A 26,162-nucleotide genomic window follows, 5' to 3' on the forward strand; every position below is an offset into this window, starting at 1 on the left:
GACAGGATAACTAAGTTATAAACCGTGTTTACAGACAGGATAACTAAGTTATAAACCGTGTTTACAGACAGGATAACTAAGTTATAAACCGTGTTTACAGACAGGATAACTAAGTTATAAACCGTGTTTACAGACAGGATAACTAAGTTATAAACCGTGTTTACAGACAGGATAACTAAGTTATAAACCGTGTTTACAGACAGGATAACTAAGTTATAAATAATCTGTTGCGATGAAATCCTCACGGAATGACGAGGAACATGTTGAGGAATCAGATCCTGAACTTCTTCCGCCGGAAATTTAAATCCCATCAACGTTCAAGACCGTTAGAAACAGTCACGTGTCATCATGACGTATGCGTCGGGCGTTGTCTTGGGCGCCGCGCAGTGCATTGTGGGTATCGAAGAGGGGATGTAAACCAAGATGGCCGCCGGTGAGGCCCTGAATTGAGCGATGAGGGACCGTTGGCTTTGGTTTTTTTCACATTTATTACGATTCCATCGGATCACCTCGACCGTCCTTCATTACCTTTAACACTCCCCTAACATTTTCATCTCCTTCGTCTTGTTCGGCGCATTCTTGTGCCGTCACGTGACCGATGAAGTTTTCGTTTCATGATTTTCGTTTCTCGTTGACTAAATATTTTAAAGTTGGTCACGTGACGTTTTTATTTAATTACCGTTGGTCGCTTTGATTGATTGATTGGACCTTCTCCAGGTGTTAACTCTCTCTCTCTCTCTCTCTCTCTTTTTCATGTTCGACATGTGTCCTGCAGATCAACGTGTGAGTTTGATTTCCTTATCTTTGTCCGATTTATTTATTTATATATTTACATATATATCAATCCACGTTCCATTGGAGAATCGCAGGTGTTGTCCGAGTCGAGTTTGAGGGATTTACAAGATGAGGAATCGCCCGTTCTACGTCACCGACCGATGCAGTGCCTCTCACGTCCGTTTTACACGCGTGACGTCATAGCATGAACATTTTTGGCACGGTTCTATGACGTCATAGTATACGCTATGACGTCACAGTATACCCGGTTCCATCACGTTGGCTTTGTCTAACTGCTCCTGATGAGGGTCGTTGTGATTGGTGGTGGTGGTGGTGGTGGTGGTGGTGGTGGTCGTAAGGAAGCATTTAAAGGGGGTTCTTCACATCTCGGTTACTTCGATGATAATTGTTTTCATAACGTCAAGTGAAAATGCACGTAGGTCGAGGCTCATGAAAGGTGCAGGCAGCAGGTGAGAGGCCAATGCGCAGCAGACGGTGGAATCGAGGTGAACAGGTGAAGGACACACCTGCTGACCGCAAGAACAAGGCCTCGGTTCATGTTGAACTTGCCTCAAGGATTGTCAATGAATGTGAATCGTTGAAAGGTTTAAACACCTGGTGTTCGAGGACAGGTAACCGTGCTTTGCCATTTTGATGATGAACTCCATGCTCGTGTTGTTTTGACCTTGTGCCGTCCGTAGACATCGTGAGTGAACTGTCTGCAATGTGTTGAACTAGTGATGCGTCCGTCACCTGTGACCCACAACACCTCCACCTGCCCCACTCCCTCACCTGGTTTTTTTTCACTGTACCTGTGAATGGTCATCCAGAAGTCACCCACCTTGAGTAGTGTTTGTGGGTTTAATAGTTTTCTTGTTGTTGTTGTTTACATATTGATGTGTTCAGTGTTTTACTACATTCTTGATGTTGATACAATGTTGTTGTTATATTATTTATTTAAAAGTATTGGGTTTTTTTGGCCTTTTAATTGTGGTTAAGGGGTCCTTTGTGGCACTCCAAGTTGTTTGAAGGCTGCACCTGCGACCCTCCGATCAGCTTGATCGTTTCCCATCCCTCATGTGGACCGAGCCGTCCCTTTTAATCATTATTTTTTTGTTCCCCCTCCCCCCCCTTGTCAGCAGAATTATCGTCGTCGCTTTGATGGGGGTTCTGGTGTACTCCGACGTGAGGGAGCTTTTACTAACCAACCGGTAGATGGCGGACAAAGCCAGGGTCAAAGGTCAGAGGTGACGGTCGGGCCGAGGTCTGAGAACGCGGGGACGACGAGGTCTGAATTTGCACTCGGACAGAGATTAGAGGTTAGCTTTGGTCGCCCGGAAAGTGCCGCGTCTCAGCGCGCCGAAGTCCCGACTCCTTCCTCCGTGTCTCTGGCCACCGCCATGGCACAGCAAGCGGCTCCGTTGTCTGACAAACTGAAGGTGGGTTTCCATGGTGACTGTGTGTTGTGATGGAGCCGTGTGCGGATTACGTCCACGGAGAAATCTTGGGTTATTTTTGGTTTCCAAAGGGGATTTGATTTGAAATGCCGCTGGGTGAACGTGAAGCCAGCTGGTCATGATGGAAGGGCATTTCAAAAATGCTTCACATTCTTGCGTTCTTCCACCTTCTCCTTTTTTTCCGTCTCGCCTCGCCTTACTTCTTCACCCGGTCACCTTTTGTTTTGTAATCACTGGGTGTGCGCGGGTTGTTGTGTTCACGTGTTGATTTGGATCTTTGGTCAATGTTTACAGTAAAGTACTTTTCAAGCATTTGAATTCCTGGCATTGTGATGTCTCCAACCCCCACCCCCCCTACCTCATGCCCCCTCCCCTTCCCTCCTGCAGATCGCAGCTCAGGAGGGAAGTGGAAGTTATGTTGGGTTTGCAAACCTTCCGAATCAAGTCCATCGGAAATCTGTCAAAAAGGGGTTCGAGTTTACTCTGATGGTCGTTGGTGGGTTTTCCTCCTTCAAGTTCTCATCACCCTGATGCCCTCTCCAGGCTTGCATTTCCTTCTCATTCATTTCCCTCTGTCCCCATTCAGGAGAGTCCGGCCTGGGTAAGTCGACCCTCATCAATAGCCTTTTCCTCACCGACCTCTACCCAGAGAGAGTTGTTCCCGGAGCCGCTGGTACGGATCGATGACATCATTTCCCCACCTTCGCTTACCTTTGTGAACATTCTGTTTCAATGCTTTTGGCAATAAAAGTCTTTGTGATTTTAAAAAAAAAAGTATAAATAAAACAAATTCCCGCTCTGTCTTTTTGCCGTTTCCCTTGCTCCCCGTTGCACACCTTCTTTGTTCCGTCCTTTTTGATGACCAGCAATGAAGTGAATGTTTTAAGAACGACACGGTTTGTCTTTATTTACTAATGTACTTGTTTTGCTTTTGAACCACATTCTTACCTGCCCACCTTCCCTGACCTCAGTGAAGATTGAACGCACGGTTCAAATTGAGGCTTCGACGGTGGAGATTGAAGAGAGAGGTGTTAAGCTCCGTCTCACTGTGGTGGACACACCGGGATATGGTGATCCGATTAACAGCCAAGACTGGTGAGCGCTTGATCGATGAGTTCTTGCCAGAGAGTCGTCGTATTCGCGTATCTTAATAGGTGAACCCATCATCATGACCTGATTGATTGATTTATTCCAACTCATTATTTTTACCAGGTATGTTTTTGAGATGTCAAGTTGGTTTTTGTCAGACGTGCCGTAACCCTTGTGTTACCTCCAAATTCTTGGTTGTGCAACCGGAGTTATGGTGGATTAAAAATGGATTCTACAAATTGTTTTCCTCTGCACTTCAACATACCGTGGATCCAAGATGATGGGTATGGTGGAAAAGGTCATTGACACCTGAGGAAGAGAGTCAAGCTAACAAAGTGCATCTTCGGTTGCGGTTGCTCGAGGTAGTAGCTGAATCGATAAAACCAGCATTTGTGTGCCAAATGTCACGAGTTTAGCGACGGGTTCTTCTCTCGTCTGTTTCCTCTTCAGCTTCCGTCCCATCCTGCAGTACATTGACTCCCAGTTTGAGCGCTATCTTCAGGATGAATCTGGCCTCAATCGCCGCCACATTGTTGACAATCGTGTTCACTGCTGCTTCTACTTCCTGTCTCCTTATGGGCACGGGTATGTGCGAAGTCCTCTCGCCAATGTCCCACCCCGTATTGCCAGCCAGTTGGACCTCCATTCTAAATCTTTTCTCATGACTTGCTCAGGTTGAAGCCCTTGGATGTGGAGTTCATGAAGGCTTTAAACAACAAAGTAAACATTGTCCCGGTAATCGCCAAGGCGGACACACTGACCCTTTCGGAGCGCAGCCATTTGAAGCGCAGGGTAAGATAAACTCTTTCTTTTCTTTTAACCTCTACAACCGTGCAACCTCCGTCCAAGGTTTTTTTTTTTTAAATTAATCGTGTTGACCCTTTAACCCCCTTGACTGTTGGCATGGTTCATCTTCCTCCACCTCACTCGATTGCAAATTGCTCTGGTTAAAGTATCGAGTGGGTTTTGGGTGTTCCAGGTTTTAGATGAAATTGAAGAACATGGAATAAAGATCTACACCTTGCCTGATGCAGAGTCTGATGAAGATGAGGAGTTCAAGGAACAAACAAGAGTTTTGAAGGTACAAGGAATGTACTTTCTTTCTCTTTCTCTTTCTCTTTCTTTTTCTCAAATGCTGAGTATTTCTTGGCCCAAATTTCCTGGCAGGTTTTATTGCTGAACCATGTTTCATTCAAATTATTTGCCCCTACTCTACCAGGAAAGCATCCCTTTTGCGGTTGTTGGTTCGAACCAGCTGATTGAGGTGAAGGGGAAGAAAGTGCGAGGACGTCTGTATCCATGGGGCGTGGTCGAGGTGGAAAACCCTGAGCACAATGACTTCCTTAAACTGCGCACCATGTTAATGTGAGCGAGATGACCAACACACTACTGAGTACTTTGTGTCTCGGATTGTGTGTTTTTTAACCCCACTTTGCTCTTCGCACGTGGGGTTAAACAATTGGTTTGCGTTGTCTGTCGTTCATAGACTGAAGAACGTAGACAGAGGAATTACTTCATTTTCATTGAGTTTTATATTTTGAACACTGGGACATCAATCAGAACACAAACCTGCAGCTTAGCCTTCCTTAACTCTAAATTTGGCAAATGATATGGAATATCATTCCGAGTGCGCATACACACAGAGGACGAAGATAATTGTTTGCCTGGCAGTCAAAACTGAAAATTATTCCAAACAGAAAACTTACTGTTTTTAGAGATGTCATAAATGACATGAATAACTAACTTAGCATGTCAACTAAGGTGGTGTAAAATATTTATTTATATATTTCCCACAACCTTTAAAACTTTTATTGGGCTGGCAGGATGGCCGAGAGGTATGCACTCACCTCTAAGGTGTCTAGCCTGGGTTTGAATCTTGACCCAGCTATAAAATGTCATCCTGGTGTTTCACAGACCGTCGTCCCTCCGATGGATGTTAAACTGGGGTGTCCTGCCTTCTGACATTAGTTGATTGATATTGAAGATCACCACGGTGCCCTTCATGAAGAGTGGGTGAGCTATCGCCAGCAATGTGACCACATTACAAATTCCTGCCTGAGCCACTGCTTGGAAGGCATTGGCAGACCACCCAGTATAACCTTTGCTCAGGGAGCTGATTTGGCGGCACGACGCTCGGCAACGATGATGGCACATGAAATAAAAATAACTGAATAGTGAATGTGGGTGGGGGGGGGAACTGGAAAGGAAATTAAAGCTATTTAAAAAGGATAGAGCATGGACATATAAGGAGGGGAGAGAGAGGGAGTGAGAGGAAGAAGTTTCCTTCTGTGTCCAACCCATTCCTCCCTACCCCATTGTTTGCCCAATTCTTCTTCTATTTTATCCTTCAACTTCACTGTTAGTGTTCACCCCCCACCAGTGCTGCTGTTCCTTTTGTCCTGTTGTCATGATCCGTTTATTGTTCTAACTCTTCCACGAGCCTTGACTCTGTATAAAAAGGTCATAGGTTGGTAACCATTGTTCATGCTTCACGGGCTGAATGGTGTCTTTGTGTTGAAGTTCCTTGGGAGGGAAGTCATCAGTTATATATTGTGAACCGTGGTGTCTGTCTCGCATTTATGGCGGCCACTTCTCGCGCTGAATTGAAAATCTCAACATTCACATTTAAAACGACGGGAGAACAGGCATGAGTAATGTTGATGCCAAATTTTGTTTCATAGCCAGGATATTTTGCCCTCATTTGAGACAAATCCAACCTCCACTGCCCACTGTAACACCACCATTTTGCGGTGGGCGGTATAAGTAGTTCAGAGCTTTGGTTCTCAGCGAAACCAAGAATGTAACACAATTGACTTTTTTTTTTTTTAAGTCCATGAAATGTTATTTAGATTGATAGATTAACTTATACCTTTCCCATCACTGGGCACGGATACTTTTAGTAGCTTTTCCCGTCACTACTTTGGATGGATACTCTTCTTAGGAAGGGTACATCCTAATTCCCGTCACTAAAGGCGCTGTCACACGTTGACGATTTAGCCAGCAATGGCAACGAATAAAATGTATGTAAAACGTTGGCATACGCTGAAATTTTGATGTTTTTGTTTTAAGTTTTGGTCGTATTCATAACGTGTTGGTCGCATGCATAACATATTAGTAATGGGCACAGAACGTTTCGTTGTCTTGTAGATAACTTAAACCAACGAATGCTTAGCCTGTTGTCGGCGTTCACAACCTATGCCCAACGGTAGTTTAACTTAGTCATAGCGCGCTGCACGTATCGCCGACGAACTCGTGGCGTAGCCTGTTAAAAACCTGCCACACGCCGATTTAAATCATAATCGCCTGAGAATTGGAAGTGTCAACATCACAGTCACACCTTGACGATTTAACCAGCGTATGCCGACCTATGAAAAGTATGCCGAACCAAGCTGGCACACGTCGAATACGTTATGGGTAAGTTGTGTATACGTTAAGAGCATGCTGAAAAACGATGAAGTACGCTGTCATATTTCGTGGTACGTCTCGTACATCGTGAAATTTCAAGCATGCTGAAAATTTTACAACGTACTCGCCGTGTGGCTCACACGTTCCGCTACACTGGGAATAAGTTGTAGGCACGATATGCGATCATTGACACACGTCGAGACACAAGTTCCTTGTAAGTTACTCATAAGTCGAAACACGTCGAGGTAATGTTTAGCATACCCGAAACTTATTTTCTCCGTCAAGGCACATTTTCTTTTTTTCTCCTTGGCTTCGTGAAGGCACATGACGAAATATCTGGTTGTTGTTGTTGTTGTTGTTGTTGTTGTTGTTGTTTTATTATCATTATTTTTTTTAGTCTATCACGAATTTTAAAATATATTCGGGCATTTGCTTTTCAGTTTTGACGTCGACGTGACAATATCCTCAAACAGAAACTATTCACAGAGGAGGAACTAAGAATAAGACATGAGCAAACTGAAGAGGCAATCGGACGTGACGTAACGGCACGTGACGAAATATCGGAAGTTATTGTTGTTTTTTTTTTTGTTTTTTTAAAGGTCCCCTGACATGCCAAAGTACATAAATTTCATTTATATATGTCCCAGAGGAGTTTTTCATCGTGATTTCAGATCTGACAATGTTTTTGCACAACACTCATTCTGTAAAATGTAAAATTAAAAAACAAACCTCTTTGGGAACGCCCCTAAAAATTCTCCTGAAAGGGGCGTAACCCACATGACGTCACCTACAGTGTGTCAAAGGCTGCACGTTAATTACTCGGGTTAGTGGTCTACGTGATCCTATTGCCTTGCTGTGTGTTTCCACATTTGATTGGTCGACTCAATCACTTCGTTCGTTTCTGCTTTAAAAAAATCGAACATTTGCTTTTGAATAATGGATGACATGGACTTTCACTTGTCTGGTAACGACAGTGAGTGTGAGAGAAATGAAGGATTTTGGTCTGAATCAGATGGAGAATTGTGGGATAACATAGTCGCGGGAGGTGAAGTTCAGGCAGCTGGAAATGAAGTACGGCCTTACCAGTTCGAGCCCGAAGCAGGACAAGCAGAGGAAACTGGCGATGAAATTCCTGGAGTTCATGATGATCGGGAGGACATCGAAGGAAGACTCGGAAATAACGACTGGTTAGACTAAATCCTAGTCGTAATTCAATAATGTAAATTCGACTTGCATACTGCTCGATTTCAGAAATATTTTAGTGAGGTGACGTGAACAGCACAGCGCAGCGGACATGTTGCTCCACGGCGAATTAATGACAAACAAGGCCGGCGCATGTCATCGGCCGTATCTCTCCGCGCATAAAACGAAGCAACCTCACTGTCCGGATACGATGAAAACTTGTGTGTAGAACACACCTTGCGATACAATTGTCTCGAGTAGTCTGATAAATCTGACGTTCTGTTGCATTTTTATGTATTTCATTCCAACTGTCGTCATGTAGCACCAGTAGAAAACAATGAAGAAAAGAGAATAATAAAAGAAAGCTACAGCACGTCAGATTTATCGGCCTCGTCGGACGGACGACGGATTTATCGGACTAGTCTCGACTCTAGAGTTGATAAGTAACTTGTATTCGCATGCACACAATGTATAAGTCAATGCGTAAGAGTCCCGAGGCTATGAGGCCGTGTAATAGGACAGATAAATCTGTCTTTCATAGTTGTGCCAACATTTTTTTTCCCTTTTCTTTTATGACAGTATTATGGCGAAATGTTAATGAATAGCATGCCAATGGAAGCAGTACCTTCACTTTGGATGTCCATATTCTCATACGATTATCATCTTTCGGGAATACATGAAGGCTTACACCGTCTTTGCTTGTATTGCTGCATCCTGCTACGATACATCTTGCAGGCATTTTCGAAAGTACGGCTACAACTATTTAAAACTTTCGCGAAACAATCACTGGAATAAGACGATCACAGAGATTGCACTAACATATGAAATGCATTTGTACGTACTGTATAAGGCGCGTGACATCTCGACTTTCGAGTCAATCCACTCTGTGTGAGTTACTGTATGTGACGTCATGCTGCGATTCGCTGACGTCCATTTTTTTAAGGGGCGGGGCATAGCAAGTTGTGAATAGCTCCAGAAATGATCAAAATATTGCTCTAATTATCCCATTTTTGATAAATAAAAAAAAACATGGGTGATTTCTTCACTGGGAAGGTCAAGTTAATTTATAAATAACAAGTTTATTTTGCATGTCAGGGGACCTTTAAACGCTGCCAATATGCAATTATACGGTAGCTGTAAATTACAAACACGTTCAGTAAGTTCTGTGGTCGTCCGGAAGACGTCTATCAAATACGTCTACATACGTTAATATGCGTTGGAGGTACGTTACACATAGGTTCAAAGCACATTACTCATAGGTTAGAAATAAGTTTCGGGTACACTAAGCATTACCTCGACGTGTTTCGACTTATGAGTAACTTACAAGTAACGTGCCTCGACGTGTCAACGATCGCATAACGTGCCTCGACATGTGTGCAACGATCGTGTAACGTGCCTACAACACGTTACTCATAGGTTATAAATAAGTTTCAGGTGCGCTAAACATTACCTCGACGTGTTTCGACTCATGAGTAACTTACAAGTAACGTGTGTCAACAGTCGCATAACGTGCCTACAACTTATGGCCAGCGTAGCGGAACGTGTGAGTCGTACACTGGCATACATCGTAAAATTTCAAGCATGCTAAAATTTGAGGACAACCGCAAAGTACAACGATGAAAGCCAGCGTAGTACGACGTATGGCAGTGTTTTTCAGCGTGCTCTTAACGTATACAAAACTTACCCATAACGTATTCGACGTGTGCCAGCGTTTTAGACAAATTTTTCATAAGTCGGCATACGCTGGTTAAATCGTCAAGGTGTGACAGCGCCTTTGGATTGGGTACTCTCCCTCGTAAGATGCAATGATGAACTGATTAGATTTTTGGCATCAAGAGGTCACAGAGGTCATGTCAGGTAAAAATGTGATGCTTGAGAACATCTGAAGGGATTTAAATCAAACTTGGTGCAAGTATTATAATGATGTCATAATGTGAGCGGAGGCATATTGGGCATCGTCGAATTATGTCTCGTTCCACAGTCTCGGTCGACTGCAGTGGGCTTTAATGAGTGCATCAATCAGACTCTCTTTCTGGTGTCACCACGGATGCAGGCCTACCACTCCGAGGCTCGTCGTCGATATCGGTTTCTCCGCTCTTAATACTTTACCCAATGACTAACGGTGTTGCCGAACACATTCTTTAAACGCCAATGTATATCCACTGGAGGAACCTCTTCCTCAGTAAGAAATCCAATAACTTTTCTGAACTTCGTACGCGCATCTCGGGGGGTGGGGGCAACCATTTTGAAAGCTTGGTGTGATGTCATCATGTGACCGATCACAGTGCCTCAACTGAAAATGAGCGGGAGATATAAACATTTCATTGTGATCTCACGAAGCTTTCCTGCGACGCTTTAGTAACGAACTGATGTTAATCCTTATCCTTCCTATATTTTGCGCGCGTGTGTGTGTGTGTGTGTGTGTGTGTGTGTGTGTGTGTGTGTGTGTGTGTGTGTGTGTGTGTGTGTGTGTGTGTGTGTGTGTGTGTGTGTGTGTGTGTGTGTGTGTTGCGCTCTTCCTCCCCCTCCAGTTCTGGTCTGATTACATCCAGGCTTGCTTGCTACATAGGATCAGTATGACCCCAATTAGTGTATACGGCTGTTTTTTTATCTTGGCTGGTGGTCTTGAGAGGAGGGAAGGAGGGCAAATTCTCGATGTAAATGTGTATCGTGTAGCATCGCTCCAGGTGGGAGAGTGTATTCAAGGTCCCACGTTTTCCAGTGCAGTGAGGTGTTTTGAATTGTGCAGCGAGTTATTTTAAATTGCACGTTTGAATTAGGATAACAACAACAACCCTGGCCTCTCCCATGGGTAACAGGTGCTTCTCGTACGTACAAATTGGATGATTTTTCCACTTGTGCTGTTCCACATTGCCGTTTCTCCCTTGCGCCGCTACATCCCACAGCACTCACATGCAGGATCTGCAGGAAGTTACGCAGGAGCTGCACTACGAAAACTTCCGCTCCGAGCGGCTCAAACGTGTGGCCAGGTGAGCACCGCTGCTGTTCTACAGGTTAACACTGCAAATGTGGATCGTTCGTCTGTACCTCAATAACAGTTGAAGACGATTCATAATGAATTTCAAATTTTTCGGATTGAAGTGCTCCACTGATCGTTTCTCATGTTCCCTATTGTAATATTTTAGCACTAGCCCCACCCCCTCCAACTCCCTCCCACCCCCATAGAGCCGTCTGTGTGTATTCAAGTTAGTCCCGTTTAAGTGCAGTCTCCAGCATGTGTAGTCAGTTGCCCCCCATCGAACCTGCACATTTTATTTAAAGATGTTTGCTGCCAAATCATGTTCAATAACCATAGCATTGGAAGTGGAGCTCACAAATTCATTTGCTGGTGTCAAAGTGAGCAGTTTGAATTTTGACTGGGATTATTTGATTTGTGCGGTCTGTTTAGTAATCAGGAAGATATGCAGTCTTCTGATGTGGGTGGAGGGAAGTTAATGCTTGGGGAGTCGGTCCTCGCTGTTTCTGCCTCAAATTGGAATTGTATTTATTTATTTTTGCATGAGACGTCAAATGCATTCAACAGCGATCATAAAGCTCAGCTTGACAGGAACTCCTTTGTGATTGTCTTTCGACATCACAGGTCACGTCAGGTATGGGAATAGCACGTCAATGCATCCACTTTCTGTGGGAACTCCAGGGGCCTCCATCTGGCCATCCCCCAAGAAGATTCCTGGCCCATCCCCATTTCCTTGAGATGGTGATCAACCTCTTGCAACCACGAGGCACCTGGTCCACCAATTGGCCTCCTCCACTCACGAGGCTCCCTCACTGAGAGAATCTGGTGAGCAGGATCAGCGTCAGGAAAACGAGCCACATGTCCATACAGCCGCAGCTGATGCTCACGGACTATGCAGGTAACAAATCTCATTTGAGTCTCTCTCAACAACCGCTCGTTGGACACAAAGTCCGACCAGCGATAGCCAAGGATTCTCTGAATAGACCTGGTAGTAAAGGAATTAAGTCTCCATCTCAGATCCCTGGTCAGAGTCCAAGTCCAGCAATGCCAACCCTCCCGATTTCATCGGGAGGCTTCCGAAAATTCACCCAAACTCCCGCCCTTACGATCACTATCCTTATCCTCCCGAAATTTTGATATTTTTGCACTGTTCACTAATCAGAATGTACTAGTATGAGAATTGAATGAAAAGCATCGTCTGCTACGTATAACATGTGGTAACTCCATAACGTTCGCTGCTACCAAATTGTACGTAAAAAATTGCAAATTCAAATGAGGAGCAGCGAAACATTGGGTCTGGATCTCGCTTATGCGATCATGCACTGAGATTTAGTGCATGCGGTTTGTGTGCAATACAGTGCATGCGGTATGTATGCACAGTGTATATGCATGCGATAGGCTCACTGCATGCAGCTGGGCCCCGTACCAGCCCGGCGGTCGCGACCACCGTGCGGTGTTTAATTTAACAGCCGCTAGAGTTCTACGAGTCGCGCTGCAGCTGTGGAACATCGACTTCGAAGTTACCGATGCTTCAAGCCCTCGATGTTGATTACGAAATGGCAGAAAAGAAGCTTACGAAGACCAAGAAATGGTCTCAGAAGTACAAGACCGAATACAGTCTCCAATACCCGTGTATTCGAAAGTCTGAAAGAGGAATTCATCATGCGTATTGTACAGTATGCAGCGTTGATATTTCAGTTGAGCACGGAGGTCGCGATGATATTCGGAAGCACGTTGGAAGCAAACGACACACAGACATTGCAAAGGAGAGATCTTCGAGCACGAGTACCGGTACACTTCTGAATTATTTCACCAAACAAGGGACAAGCGAGGAAGAGGATGTTACTCGAGCGGAACTTCTCTTTAGTGGATTTATTGTGGAACATAACTTGCCCATATCAGTCTCAGATCATGCTGGACCTCAATTTCAAAAGATGTTTCCAGATTCAAAAGTTAATTAAAAGTATGAATGTGCAAAAACAAAAACTTACAAGATGTGCAAGATGTGCAAGAACAAAAAAAATAAAAAATAAAAAAAAATAAAAAAAACAAGAACAAAAAGCAAGAAAAAAAAAAGAAAAAAAAAAAGAACAAAAACAAAGAAGAAAAAAAAAAAACTGGTCAACAATTTTTTACTTTCTGAATGTTGTCTAGATTTCTACAAGTGAATTAGGGTATTCTGGCACTGCTGAATCAGGAAATGGCATCCGTTTCTCTCCATCAGGTCAGGTTTTTGTGCTAAGTTGATTTGAAAAAATCAGATCTTGTGACAAAATCAATTACATTTTTGTGGCATTATCAGCTGATTTTTGTCAACACATATCATCCTAAACATGTTTTTAAGAAAAAAAAATGTTTTGCCAACAACATTTATTGATTACATGATAGAAACATCGATTACTGTCATCTGAATGGTGGGCATTGATAAAGGTAAGTACAAGTAAATTGCATGTTTGCGTCACCACTGTTCAAACTTCAGGGCTTGAACTTCCGTTTCTTCGAACTCCTGGAATGTTCAGCGGCAGGGAGGTCTCTCTTCAGATTCCAACAGTAGTCAGCCATCATGACTACGTCCCAGCGACCCTGATACCTGGTCTCCATCTCCTTCATGTCCTGATGGAATCTCTCCCCCTGCTCGTCACTCATTGAACCCAGGTTCTCAGGAAACCGGTTCATATGTGAAAATAGGTAGTGCATCTTGATGCTCATGTTGCAGCCCAGGTTTCTGAAAGCAGTCAGCATGTTGTTGACAAGTTCTGCGTAGTTTCTGGCCTTATTGTTGCCAAGAAAGTTCTTCACTACCAAAACAAATGTCTTCCACGCTTCCAGTTCCACTTCGTTCATTGAGTTTTTGAACTCTGGATCTCTGATGAGCTGACGGATCTGAGAACCATCAAAGATGCCAGCTTTCAACTTCTCCATGGTCAATCCTGGAAAAGCCTGGCACAAGTAAGTGAAGCAGTCACCATCTTTGTCCAGAGCCTTGGTGAACTGCTTGATTAAGCCGAGCTTGATGTGCAGCGGTGGGAAGAGTATTCTGTCTCTGTCCACCAGAGGGTCGTTGATGACGTTCCTTTCTTTGCATGGCACCAATTCCTCCCGCACAGGCCAGTCCTTCTTCGTGTAATGCTGAGCACGGTCCCTACTATCCCACATGCACAGAAAACATGGGTACTTGGTGAAGCCAGACTGTTGTCCCAACAAAAAGTTCACCATCTTCAGGTCAACACAAATAAACCACTTATGCTGATCATAACCAATTTTCTCCAGCACGTACTTCACCGCTTCATACTTCTCCTTCAGTGTAGTCGAGTGAGCGATGGGTACAGAGGCAAACTGGTTGCCGTTGTGTAGCAGAACACATTTCAGTGATCGCTTGCTGCTGTCAATGAACAGTCTCCAATCTTTGGGTTCGTACTGTGGCACTCCAAGCTTGAGCAGAAGCGCATGTCATAAATTGGCGCATGTAGGTATTGTACATTCTTCAGAGTTCGTTATTTCAAGAAATACAACTTTTTTTGTATCACATTATTACAAAATCTGCCCCATTAACTTTAGTTTTGATCCACGAACTTTATGCTTTGCCTCACCAATTTTTGGAAGATTTTGAGGTTTTATGACTTCAAACTGATCCCTTTTCGACATAATCACCTAGAACTATCGTACCTGAATACTTCTTGTCATTAAAATAATTATTTCCAATTAAAACAATTATTTGACATGACATTTTACCCCCACCAACTTCTTCTAAAATGCTCCACACATGCGTACATGTGAACAAAAATGTAAAAAACGACATGTGGCCATATCTCAAAAACTTGACCTGATTGAACAAAACTAATGTGAGTTTTGGATTCAGCGCATCAGATTCGTCCTAAATCAGCTTAAAAATGCAGACAACAAATTTGTTGTTGACCAGTGTAATTGGTGAGTTGTCAAATGTTACTGCTTCATCTATTGCCGATATTGCTAGACTAGCTCCATTTAGCCTAGCTCCAGACGGTAGCAATGACAGTGGTGAGGCCCAGCTATATCCTGTCCTGATTTCGTACTATGACAACAGTGCTGGGATTGTGAAGCAAGGTTTGCTAAGTTTGCCTGCGTGCAAACAAGATTCCACTGGAGAAAACATTTTCAAACTGCTTGATCATGAGTTCAGTGACAGGAAAATTCCGTGGGGAAATTGTGTTTCCTTTTGTGCTGATAATGCCTCTGTCATGGTGGGCAAGCACAAAGGAGTCGCTGCTTATATCCACAAACAAAATCCAGAGTGCTACATCATGGGATGCCCTTGCCATATGATGCACAATACGGCCAAGAAGGCGGCTCAGGCCTTACCCATTGAATTAGATGACTTTCTCATCGATATTTACTACTACTTGGACAAAAGTAGTAAACGCGTCAAAGGAGTGAAAGCACTGCAAGAACTCTGTGATGCCCCGACACACAAGATTCTGAAGCATGTCGCAACAAGGTGGCTGTCCCTTGGTCAGTGCCTAGACAGGCTGATTGAACAGTGGGAGCCACTTCGCCTCTTCTTCAAAGAAGAAGTACGAAGAAAAATGCAACCAACTGTAGCCAAGACTCTAACAACGAGCAAGAAGGACGGCACTGTATCTACTGCCAGTACTGGCACTGCAGGATCAAGCACTAGTGGAGCAGCATTCACCACTACCACTGCAGTATCTGCTGCGAAGAAGACAGCAGGGACAGCACCAAAACCAATGCTGAGAGCAGGTAGCATCACACCGGCCCTTCATCACGTTCATCTACAAAGCAGATTCCTTCAGAGTCAGAAAGACTGTGATAGTCCCATCTACAGGCAAAGAAGGACCCAAGTTAAGTTCTGCTTTTGCCAAATCACTTGATAGAAGCTCAGCAAAACCTTCGAATCAGAGGTCTTCTTCCTTGGCTGCACCTACCTCAAGCTCTCTCCTCAAACGTAAAATTGGATCTGGTACTACGAGTCTGACCTCTTCTGCTGGCAGTAAACGCAAGTGTGATCGCCCCTGCGGCTAAGTGTACTACGAGTTCTACAACTAAAGCGCATCTTCCTCAAACACTGTGCAGGAATCTAGAGAAAAACGTGTCAACAGGATGTTCTTGTCTCCACAAACAAAACTCTATTGTTTCTTCCTTCGATATGCTAACAAGCTTTTTGAGAAGGGGAATCTTCTGCTCCAAAGAGACGAACCCTGTATTCATCTCCTGCACGGAGAATTGAATGGTCTTCTGAAAGATATCTTCGTATGGTTTTTGAAACCATCGGTGTGTCATCGGTTGCTCTGGTAAATGTACCCTTCTCTGACAGAAATCATCAGAAGAATGATGAGGACCTCATGATTGGGAACGATGCCAAACTGTATATAAGGGAACAAAGGAGTCTCAAGAAATCCACCTTCACTCTGAGTGAGTCAGACATCCAAGGTTTCTTCAGTGCAGTTCGCTCATATTATGTGAAAGCCTGCAATTACATCTTCAAACCTGGCCGCTAGATGATGAATTAGCCAAGCATGCTCAGGTGCTGGATGTTAAGCTACACCAAGAAGTGGGGTTTGACTGTGTGGAGTTTTTCATCAAGAAATTCCCCTGTCTGTTCAGTGGCGGTGATAGTGACATAGACAGTCTTGAGAGTGAATTAGCTCTCTACCACGCAGTCGCCTCCATAGCTACAATTGCTACCGAGACAGTGAGAGTGGATGAGCAGTGGCATCGGATTTCACAGCTCACAGATCCCTGCACTGGTGCCAAGAAGTATCCTAATTTGAGCAAAGTGATGAAGGGAATCTTGGTCATTCCTCATTCGAACGCATCATGTGAGCGGGCACTCAGTCTTGTACGGAAGAATCATACTGAATTTCGTCCCAATTTGAGTGTCAAAACCCTGGAAGCTCTCTTAATTGAAAAAACTAGCTCATAGCACCCCTTGCTACCAGAGAGAATACAGCAAAGACATAATCAGAAGGGCTAAAAGAGCCACACAGCTGTCACTCAGCAAAGCTGCCATGGAAAAAGCAAGCAGCAGTAGTACCAGCCAGTAAGGTAAGAAAAATATTGCTTCTTTTGTGCTTTTTGTTAATCTTTGATTTTCCCCTAACTTACTAATATTAACATACATGTAACATTAAAAAGTGCACAATTTTCCCCTTTTTTTGTTCAAAAAGTGGGAATTCTTAACATGTTAAATGCTCCAAAATAGGGCTCAGAGGGCACTAGAGAGCGTCTAGAACCCCAGAGCTTCCAGGGCCCTAAGGCGGGCCCTGGACCCCGCCGCAAGGGTCGAGCGCTCCGCGCTCGAGATGTGCGCTTCGCGCACATTATTTGGTGTCGGTTGAAAATCCTCCCTAATTCTGATTTCCAAAAGTTGGCATCTCTGCAAGTCTCGCATCCATAGAGCAAGACTGGAAGCACCAAGGACCTGAAGACTCGGACTTTCGTCCTCCCGCAGAGGTACCGGCAGCATCACACCCCATGATCCATTGAATCCATGACTCTCCAGGCCCGACACAGACGTCTGTTGACCTCTGGCTCACAGCCAGTGGAAGCATGAATATCACTGCCAAGGTAAGTGAATCTCTCCATGAACAACATCCTCGCCACAAACAGGTACAGACAGGATAGCAGCATCCAAGATGTTATTGAAAGCCTGGATCTTGGTCTTGACCCAGGAAACCCGTAATCCCAGCGGCTCCGACTCTTCATTCAGCACCTTGAGGGGCCCCAAAAGGATATCTAGAGTCTCCACAAAGATGACTGCATCATCTGTGAAATCAAGGTCAGAGATCTTTACTTTCCCAAACGATGCACCGCAGCTCGATCTCTCTGACATCCTCCCTAAAATCCAGTCCATACAAGTGCTGAACAGTGTGGGGACCAGGACACACCCCTGACAAACTCTAATAACAACTGCAAATAAGTCAGAGATGGTACCACCACATCTCACAGCACTCTCAGTACCAGAGTAGAGTTCAGACATTAGATCGATCAGTTTTGGTGGCACCCCATGAAGACCAAGAATTATCTAGAAGGCATCCCGATTCACTGAATCAAACACTTTACAGAGATCAACATAGGCTGCAAGCAGCCCCTGCCGAAACTCTCGTCTGTGTTCGGTGAGGACGCGAAGAGCAAGGATACGGTCAATCGTTGACCTCTTTGGTGTAAAGCCTGACTGCACTGGACGCTGGTGGTCAAGCAGATGGTGGCGAACCCGACCAATAATTATCCGAGCAAAGACCTTGCCTAGCACTGAGAGCAGCGTCACCCCTCGGTAGTTGTGGTTTTGGAGATCACCCCTCCCTTTCCAGCGAGGGACAACAAGCACCCTCTTCCAGTCAGTTGGGATGATGCCTGTGTTCCAGGCAGAGCATAGAGCTGCATCCAACAGCACAAGTACATCATTCCCACCAGCTTTGAGAAGTTTGGCATGGATGCCACAGATCCCAGGAGCTTTATCCCGTTTCAACCGGTTCACCGTAGCCTGTTTCCACAAACGAAGGTGGATCACAGTTGATTGGAGGGTCAGAAATAACATATTGGTGTACAAGGTTACCGAATCCGACATTCCAAATTATTTTGCCACAAAGTACCATTATTCCAATTATCCTGCTGTCTCTAATTCTGTCATTATTTTTACCCACAGGTTATGATTGGCTTTTAATTTTACACCTTATTTTTAGGGTCGGTGGTGGTGGTGGCGGCGGTGGTGGTGGTGGTGGTGGTGGTGACGATGGAGAAGCTGACAAGGACAAGATTCTGCAAGAAAAGGAGGCAGAGGTGAGTTTTTGTATCCACAGGGATCGTCGGCTGGATGTTTTTGTTTTATTTAGTTATTGTTTTTATTTATTTTCTTATTGATTTATTTGTTTGTTTTTGTTTTTTTATTTTGTGTGTTGTGGAATTACAATTGATTTTTTTTTTTTCCTCCTGTGCCTCTCCCACTCTTCTCTCCCTCGTCGATCTGTAGCTGGCCCGAATGCAGGCGATGATTGCTCAGATGCAGGCTCAGATGCTACAACAGCGCCAGCGAGGGGATGAGTGATGGAGGGGGAAGGCCTTTAAGAAAAATTAGTGCAGATTCAGAGGTTGATGCAGTTTGTTTTGGCTGGAAAAGCAGGGAAGGTGATCTAAGCTTTTGAGCTAAAATAATGGGGATGCAGTGCCTTGGGACTGTAGGTTGAGTGATTTACAAGGGATTTGGGGATGGGTAGGGTGATGGAGATGGGAAGGGAGACGAGTTTGAATACTTCACAGACATTGATGAAATGGGAATTGTCAGAAGCCAGTAACCATTGTTTGACCAAAATGTTTCCAATTTGTGAAGGCTCGTTTGAGGCTGTGTGTGGGATTTGCCACATTTTGTTATTTAAAGGTTTTCGTCGTGTTTTTTTTGTTGTTTTTTTTTTAACCCAGTGCTCTCGGTACCATTGCGGTGAAAATGCCTTTTCCATTGGCTCGGCGAGCATTGAATGCTCGGCGGTTTTTGCATTCCCATTGGATTTGGCTATGGTCACCCGGTAATTGCAAAACTGAACATTTTGCTTTCTGATGAGGTGAACATTTGCTCGCAATGGCTTTAACACTTCTCCAATAGGCTTGCTACAAGTTGTCTTGGATGTGACTTGCCAGGTAAATCTGTTTTTTTTATTATTGTTGAATGGGGGGGGGGGAGGGGTGGTTGTGGTCAAAAATGAAACTGAATCGGGTCCATATTCGGTGGGAATGGACGTTTGACTGATGAACTGTAACTCTGTAAACGGATTCACATTTTGGGTACACCAACCAAGTCGAGAACGTTGCTTGCATACCCCGTGCCCATGTTTCATCGTGTTGGCTATGTACCTGACAAGCACGTGAACATTAATCGTTTGTTTTCTACAACTGTTTTATCCCACTTTTCTTCTTCTTTCTTTTTCCTTTTGATCGGCACATTTCTGCACCCGTAACGTGTAACATGTTATGCATTCCAGTATTTAGTGTGCACATAGTTTGAAATTTTTATAATCTGCTTCAGGGATGATGAAGATAACATTTTTCTGGAGGAAATCTGAGAACGAAATAGTAATGTTTGAAGCTGTTTGGGTTAAAAGTGCCTTGTAAAGGAAGGGTGGGGTTGTACTTGTTTGATTTGGGGATGGAGAGTTGAGGGGAGATGCTTTGGTTACCACCCCTCCTCCCTCCCCCTCCCCCTACAAATCCCTTGTTTTGACCCTTCGACCCACTTTCGCTTCCTTGTTTCACTCTACCCTTAACCATCCACATTCCATGCTATCCTTTTTCTGCCATATTTTGAGTCGATGTGCACCTTTTTAGTATTACATGACATTTACATTTGTATTCTTTATATCGAATCCAATAAATGTATCGCACGTGTAAATCGTTTGATGTGTTCAAAGATTCCCCTGACTGCTGCTGGTTTGGGTGATGTGCCATTCGTTGCTCGATACATTACCATTGAGTTAATCAGATGGGAAAACTGTTGGCGATCCGGGGTTCGAGGCTCGTGGCTCGTCACGAGGGGAAGCGCTCTGGTCCCTCCCGAATGCCTGGTGCCGAGTCCGCAAGGCACAGAAAACTGTGCACGCCGGCGGGTTGCTAAGCAACCACAAATGCCGATTGGTGCTGCCAATCCTGGCAGGATTCCACCAATTTGTGTGATACCTTATCTCTGAACAGCTGCACCAAGGGTGGTCTTGTGCCCTTGATGCATACTCTAATTGCTCACCGGAGCAGGTGCAGCCGAGCGGAGCTGCGAGTATGCACCAGCTAATAAGAGCAAATCATGTGGGGTAGAGCGTACTGGCTTAGACTACTGTGCAGGCTTTTCTGGAGCAATTGAGGAAAAGGCAGGACAAGCTGGGTACATTTATAATAATGTAGCAAAAGGACATGCAAATATTGAGACACGATAAAGGACATGGTGCAGACTTGTACCGATATAAATGAACTTCTACAATCTTAACTTTACACTACACAAGACAGACGCCATCAGAAACATACCCCGTGGAAAGTTAGAGAGCGAGAAAGTACGAGGTGTTGATTACCTCTGTTGTACCTGGCGTGGTGAACGGACCCACACTTCCCAGTCGCTTCAGAGGGGTGAGGAGGGAAGAAAATGGGAGTGTCTAATGTGCATGATTTGAGGAGGTACGATGAGGTGCAGAGAAAAAAAATGGGAAGAGGTGTGTGTCTGTGGAGTCACTCTGAATGCTCTTATGAGTCCTCAGCAGATGAGACATTAGATAAGAGACAGTACGTGTGAGAATTTGCCCTTCATGTCATCCATTTTGCCGTTCATTCTTTGCGCATTTTCTTTCATTTCGTTCCCCATCGCTTGCATCATCCGAATTATTTATTCGATGCCCGATGACTCTTGCGAAGCCGATCCGCCACAATCGGTCACGGTTTCGCTAAGGGTCGGGAGGGAAGTTTGACGGAGGGGGAACTCCTGCGCCGCCGCTCCCACTGCGCCCATTTCGGACTCTGAGTTTGGTTGCGGGCAAAGTTCCTGCATGGGGGTGGTGTCCTGGACCATGGGTTCATCTGCACTACTACCCACCCGCCTCAGCTCGTCTTGGCTAGCCATGTTGTGTACACCCCTGATCCGAGTCCGTGAATTTCCCTACGGAGACGGAGGGGTTCGAATTCCGCTCCTGAACACCAATGTTGCTGGGCCGGACGTCGGCCGCGAGCACGACCGCGAGATGGAGCTGCAACGTCGGCTCGACCGATCGCCCAGAATAGCCAAATAGGGTGAATAGCCAAATTTCTATATACCTAAGTACCCACACGAGGAATCTACCGGGGAAATTCACCCTCGACGGCACTCGTACGAAACGAGTCACTTAGCGCGCTCATTCCGTGTGCGCTTCCGAGCGGTTTAATCGCCAAGAACCATCGGTCCGATTGTCCCGTTACAACGGCAATGGCCAGCTAATTCCCATCACGCAGCACGCTCAGCCAATGAAGGACTGGACACGAACGAGCAGATACAATGAACAAATGGGGTTTACTACAATGGGGAAATGAAGGGAAGCACACAAGAGGCAGAACTAAACCGAATACTAATAATGCACCTATATACAAGCAAAAACACTTAAACAGTTTTCTACTTAGTAGATGGGCCCATGGACACACACACACACACACACACACACACACACGTGGTGGCTAAAGCCTTTATTTAGGCCTTCAGCTCGGAGGACAGTCGAGCTGAAGACAAGGGTCTATTTTGGACCTGTCTGCCTCATGCGGTCTTCAAGCGGCTCGATCCGTGGAGGAGGAGGAGGAGGAGGAGGATCAAGGCGAGAGATGGCCAGCACGAAGAGCCCAGCAAGACGACGACCCCAATGGCGACCAGCACGCCAAGAAGAAGTCCCCCCTTCAAGACGAGATGTGTTGTCCCACGAGATGTGATGTACCTCATCAAGATGAGCGCCCGCGTACTTATTCACCCTGTTTCGGGGGTGGGGGGGGGGGAGAAACGTCTCCGTTCTCAGGTCGTGAGGTCCCTGATTGGCCGAGGAGCCCACCCCTCTCATTCTGGGCGGCGTCCCAATCTGAGTTGGTGAAGTCCTTGATTGGCAAAGGAGGCCATTTCGGACTCTGAGTTTGGTTGCGGGCAAAGTTCCTGCATGGGGGTGGTGTCCTGGACCATAGGCTCATCTACACTATTACCCACCCCCTCAGCTCGTCTTGGCTAGCCATGTATCATACACCCCTGATCCGAGTCCGTGAATTTCCCTACGTAGACGGAGGGGTTCGAATTCCGCTCCTGAACACCAATGTCGCGGGGCCGGACGTCAGCCGCGAGCACGACCGCGAGATGGAGCTGCAAGGTCCCTGATTGCCCTGCAAGGCCCACCCCTCTCATTCTGGGTGGAGTCTCGAGCGAATTCCTTCCCACGTTCGTGGTTGAACGCACGAAGGACAATGGTGCCAGTCAGAGCGAGGCGAAGGTGTATAAATAAAAGAAAAACCCTATCAAAGTAACTCACAGCGCATTTACATTTATTTACCCATTAGACAAGGGATGGGAAGCTATCTATAAAACACATACCAATATAACTAATCTATAGGACCTGAATGTTGTGTGCTCATGGTTTCCAGATTCCCAACACTGACATCAGTTATCACACAAACATTCTACATGAGTCGTCGCATCTATGTTGAAAATTTTGTGAAATTTCTATGGTAAAAAAAAAAAAACTGCTGCTCCCTGCCCCCCCCACCACCTTCGATACAACCCCACTTTGATCGGACACGCGCCGCGCCACCATAGGAGCCACATTCTTCAGCGTCCATGTGCAAATCAGCCGTGAAGACGGCTGATTACCATAAACGGATCAAAACGGCCTTTGCCGTGAAGGGAACTAGCCAATCAGAGGTGAAAGGGGCGGAGCTAGCCTGGGGTGAAGGTTCAAGGGTGAAAGAGGGAAGCGCCGGCTTGGGGTGGTGAAACCTACAGTGGCTTCACCCCTCGGGGCTATAAAAAGGAGATCGTGGCGGGCAAGCAGTTCGTTGGCGGTTCGTCAAGGAGAGCGGAGCGCGAAGTCGGGTGCGCCACCAGCCCCGACCAACTAAGCCAGCGGTTCGACGAGGAGAGCGGAGCGCGAAGAGTCGGGCGCGCCACCAGCCCCGACCAAGCCCGCGGTTCGTCGAGGAGAGCGGAGCGTGGGGAGTCGGGCACGCCGCCAGGCCCCCGACCGACCAAGTTGCCATTCGAGCCGCTGCCACGTTGGCAACGGGCCAGCGAGACGAAGACCACCGAGTCGCCACCAAGGGGTGACAAGGTAACCAGCCCGGTCTCTCGGAACCCTCAGTCAACCAGGCTCCCGAGTTGGAAAGAGGCTCGTGAGCCCTTTTCTGTCTTTGGGTTTTTGTGTGAAAGTTTGGCACCTTGTCCTCCATTAAGTAGAACTGCCATAAGTACGTGCTTGTATCGAAACATAGAACTCGGCTGGAGGCTTTGCTCGTGTCTTGTCCCCATCCCCCCATTGACTGCTTATGTGTTGAAAATAAATGCCCATTGTTTAAACGTTCACCTGCTCGTTTGCGTCATTTTCCTTGTATTGACTGCCACGGCACGTATCGGGAATTAACTGGCTAATTAAGCCGATAGAAGCGATAATCTGGTCCGACGGGACTTGGCGATATCAAACCGCTCAGCTACGCACACGGAACGGGCACGCTTAAGTGGCTCGTGTCCGCACAAGTTCCTGTGAAGGTATAAACTCTCGGTATTTTCTGTCCGCGCGAATAGTTAGGTAGATCGACAATTCGGCGATTGACCCTGCAGCGCGTGGACAGAGTATTGACTAGTTTATGGTGCGTTAAGGCATCCGTGGCTGGTTTCCGGGGTTGGTCTGGAAAGCCACGACTGGATTGCGGCCTTCGGTGGGCGCGCGACTGCGTTTTGGCTGAAGCGGTCATCTGCACGCCAAACGCGGCGGAAATCTACAACAATATTGTTACGGCTGTGGAAATTCGCAAACCATCATTCAGGTTCCATAGGTGAGGTATCTCTTAAGTACATGTGTAGTTCGCCCCAAACCCGTTGTTTAGAGGAATAAATGTGATTCATTCGGGCTGCGACGCTTTGAGTCAGTCGTTTTTCTTTTTCTATCTTTTATTTCAAACAAAAACCAACAAGGGGCTCGGTGGCTTTTCGCGCCATTCTTCTCCGCGCTTGGTGCGAGGGAGGAGAAGCTAGGGGAGGGCAGCTGGCGCCCGATTGGTGGATGCGCGGTGTGACGCGGCCAGGGAGGAGGAACGCCCCTCTTCGAGACCTTTCTCGAAGCGCCTCGAAGGGGGGTGGAGCAAAGAACGGGCCGGAGCAACAGGGCGGAGTTCCGGGATATAAAAGTCGGAGACGGGCTAAGCAGTTGGGTGGATGCTCTTGCTCGGTGGATATTCTTGCTTCGTGGTTGCTCTCGCTCTCGTCTTCCGGCTCGCTCGTCCTGGTGGCCGCTGGCCTGGTCTTTTGTGGGGCAGTTACAAGACCCCGCTGGCGGGAAGGAGCGTCCGCCATTCCCCTCTCCCGACTTCGGGCATCCACGTTCCCCCCCCCTCTATCCGCGCTGGGATAGCGCCGAACACTCGGTCCGTGGCGTCGAGTGGCCAACACGTGCAGGTGCAAGGCACGCAGGAGAGGACTCGCCTACCACGCCAGGGCACGGAGTCGGTTCCAGGCGGGAACACGTCGACGGACGTAGGAGAGAGACTCGACGGCCCAAAAGGCAAGTCACCATTTCTTTTCGGGGTTTTTTTTTTGTATGGAACTTGTGGCGCCGTGTCTTGTGAAGTAAAACTGTATAAGTGTTGCCGTGTGTCGGTCTTAGTCGGTTGGAGCTCTGCGTCGTCGTTGCTTTATTGTTTTTCTTCTTGCATTTACTTTATGTGCATTCTGACCCTGTTTGGCTGTATATGTGTGCTCTCCGTGTGTCGTGTGAATAAAGTGCTTGTGTGAACTTGTTCCCCGTTTCGCTGCGTCCTTCCCTTTGTTGAATCTCCATCTTGCTTCACGTAAAGGGTTCGTAGTGGGCTTAATACGCCCGATAAGTAATCGGAACCGTCGAGGCCGACGATAACACCGCGCGGTTATCCCGATAGTACGGAACGGACCGCTTAAGCGGCCCGTGTCCGGAGTCGACCTGCGGCGAGGTGCGATCGACCGGTCTACCATCCGCGTGGGTACTTAGGTAGGTCGAGTTTGGCGAACAACTCTATCCCACGCGGGTGGCCGATTGGCACGATCGTGGTGAGGCCGAAAAGCCCACCCGTGACTTGATCCCGGCGTTAGTCCGAGAGGGTCACGACAGAATTGTCCGTCCGGTGGGCGACGTGCCGTGATTCGAGTCACGTGGCCGTTCGCACGCCGACGGGCGCGAATTCGCGACACTGGTGTCAGAGAGCGGGAAAACAAACTCTCCTGTCTCCAGCTAAATTCACGGGAATCGGTCCAGGGGTGAGAGGAGCGACCCCCGATTCCCTCCAAATTACGAGCAATTTAAATTAACCCGTTACGAGAAATAAGATGGCGTCTCAAGGCCAGCGGATGCCGGGTGGATTAGGTATGTGTAGTAATAATGTGGAATCCATGGTCCAGGATGAGATCCCCTTGCAGGAAATGCTTGTTGTGCAGGACGAACTCCCCCAACTAAACGCAGAGCCCGAAATGGGCGCAGCGGCAGAGGCCGCGGCGTATGACACCTCCCCTCCCCCTCTCCGCCAAAACCCCCCGATCCTTGTCGAACCGAGTGCACTCGACCGGATTCTGC

At 46.4% G+C, this 26,162-nt stretch overlaps 1 protein-coding gene across 1 annotated transcript; it reads left to right on the forward strand.

Annotated features, from left to right (window-relative positions):
- Nucleotides 1-589: 589 nt before the first annotated feature.
- Nucleotides 590-20,260, forward strand: LOC147025709 (septin-2B-like). The gene is made up of 12 exons (XM_085880391.1): nucleotides 590-783; nucleotides 1,917-2,213; nucleotides 2,619-2,727; nucleotides 2,818-2,904; nucleotides 3,203-3,326; nucleotides 3,771-3,905; nucleotides 3,995-4,112; nucleotides 4,300-4,401; nucleotides 4,540-4,685; nucleotides 10,814-10,897; nucleotides 18,564-18,660; nucleotides 18,851-20,260. Exons 1-12 carry the CDS (start codon nucleotides 754-756, stop codon nucleotides 18,923-18,925), a joined length of 1,404 nt encoding a protein of 467 aa, XP_085736517.1. The 5' UTR covers nucleotides 590-753; the 3' UTR covers nucleotides 18,926-20,260.
- Nucleotides 20,261-26,162: the final 5,902 nt, after the last annotated feature.

The sequence above is a fragment of the Eptatretus burgeri genome, chromosome 5 (assembly GCF_056783735.1).
Source record: "Eptatretus burgeri isolate ZD-2024b chromosome 5, Ebu_testis_v1, whole genome shotgun sequence".
Classification (NCBI taxonomy): Eukaryota; Metazoa; Chordata; class Myxini; order Myxiniformes; family Myxinidae; genus Eptatretus; species Eptatretus burgeri.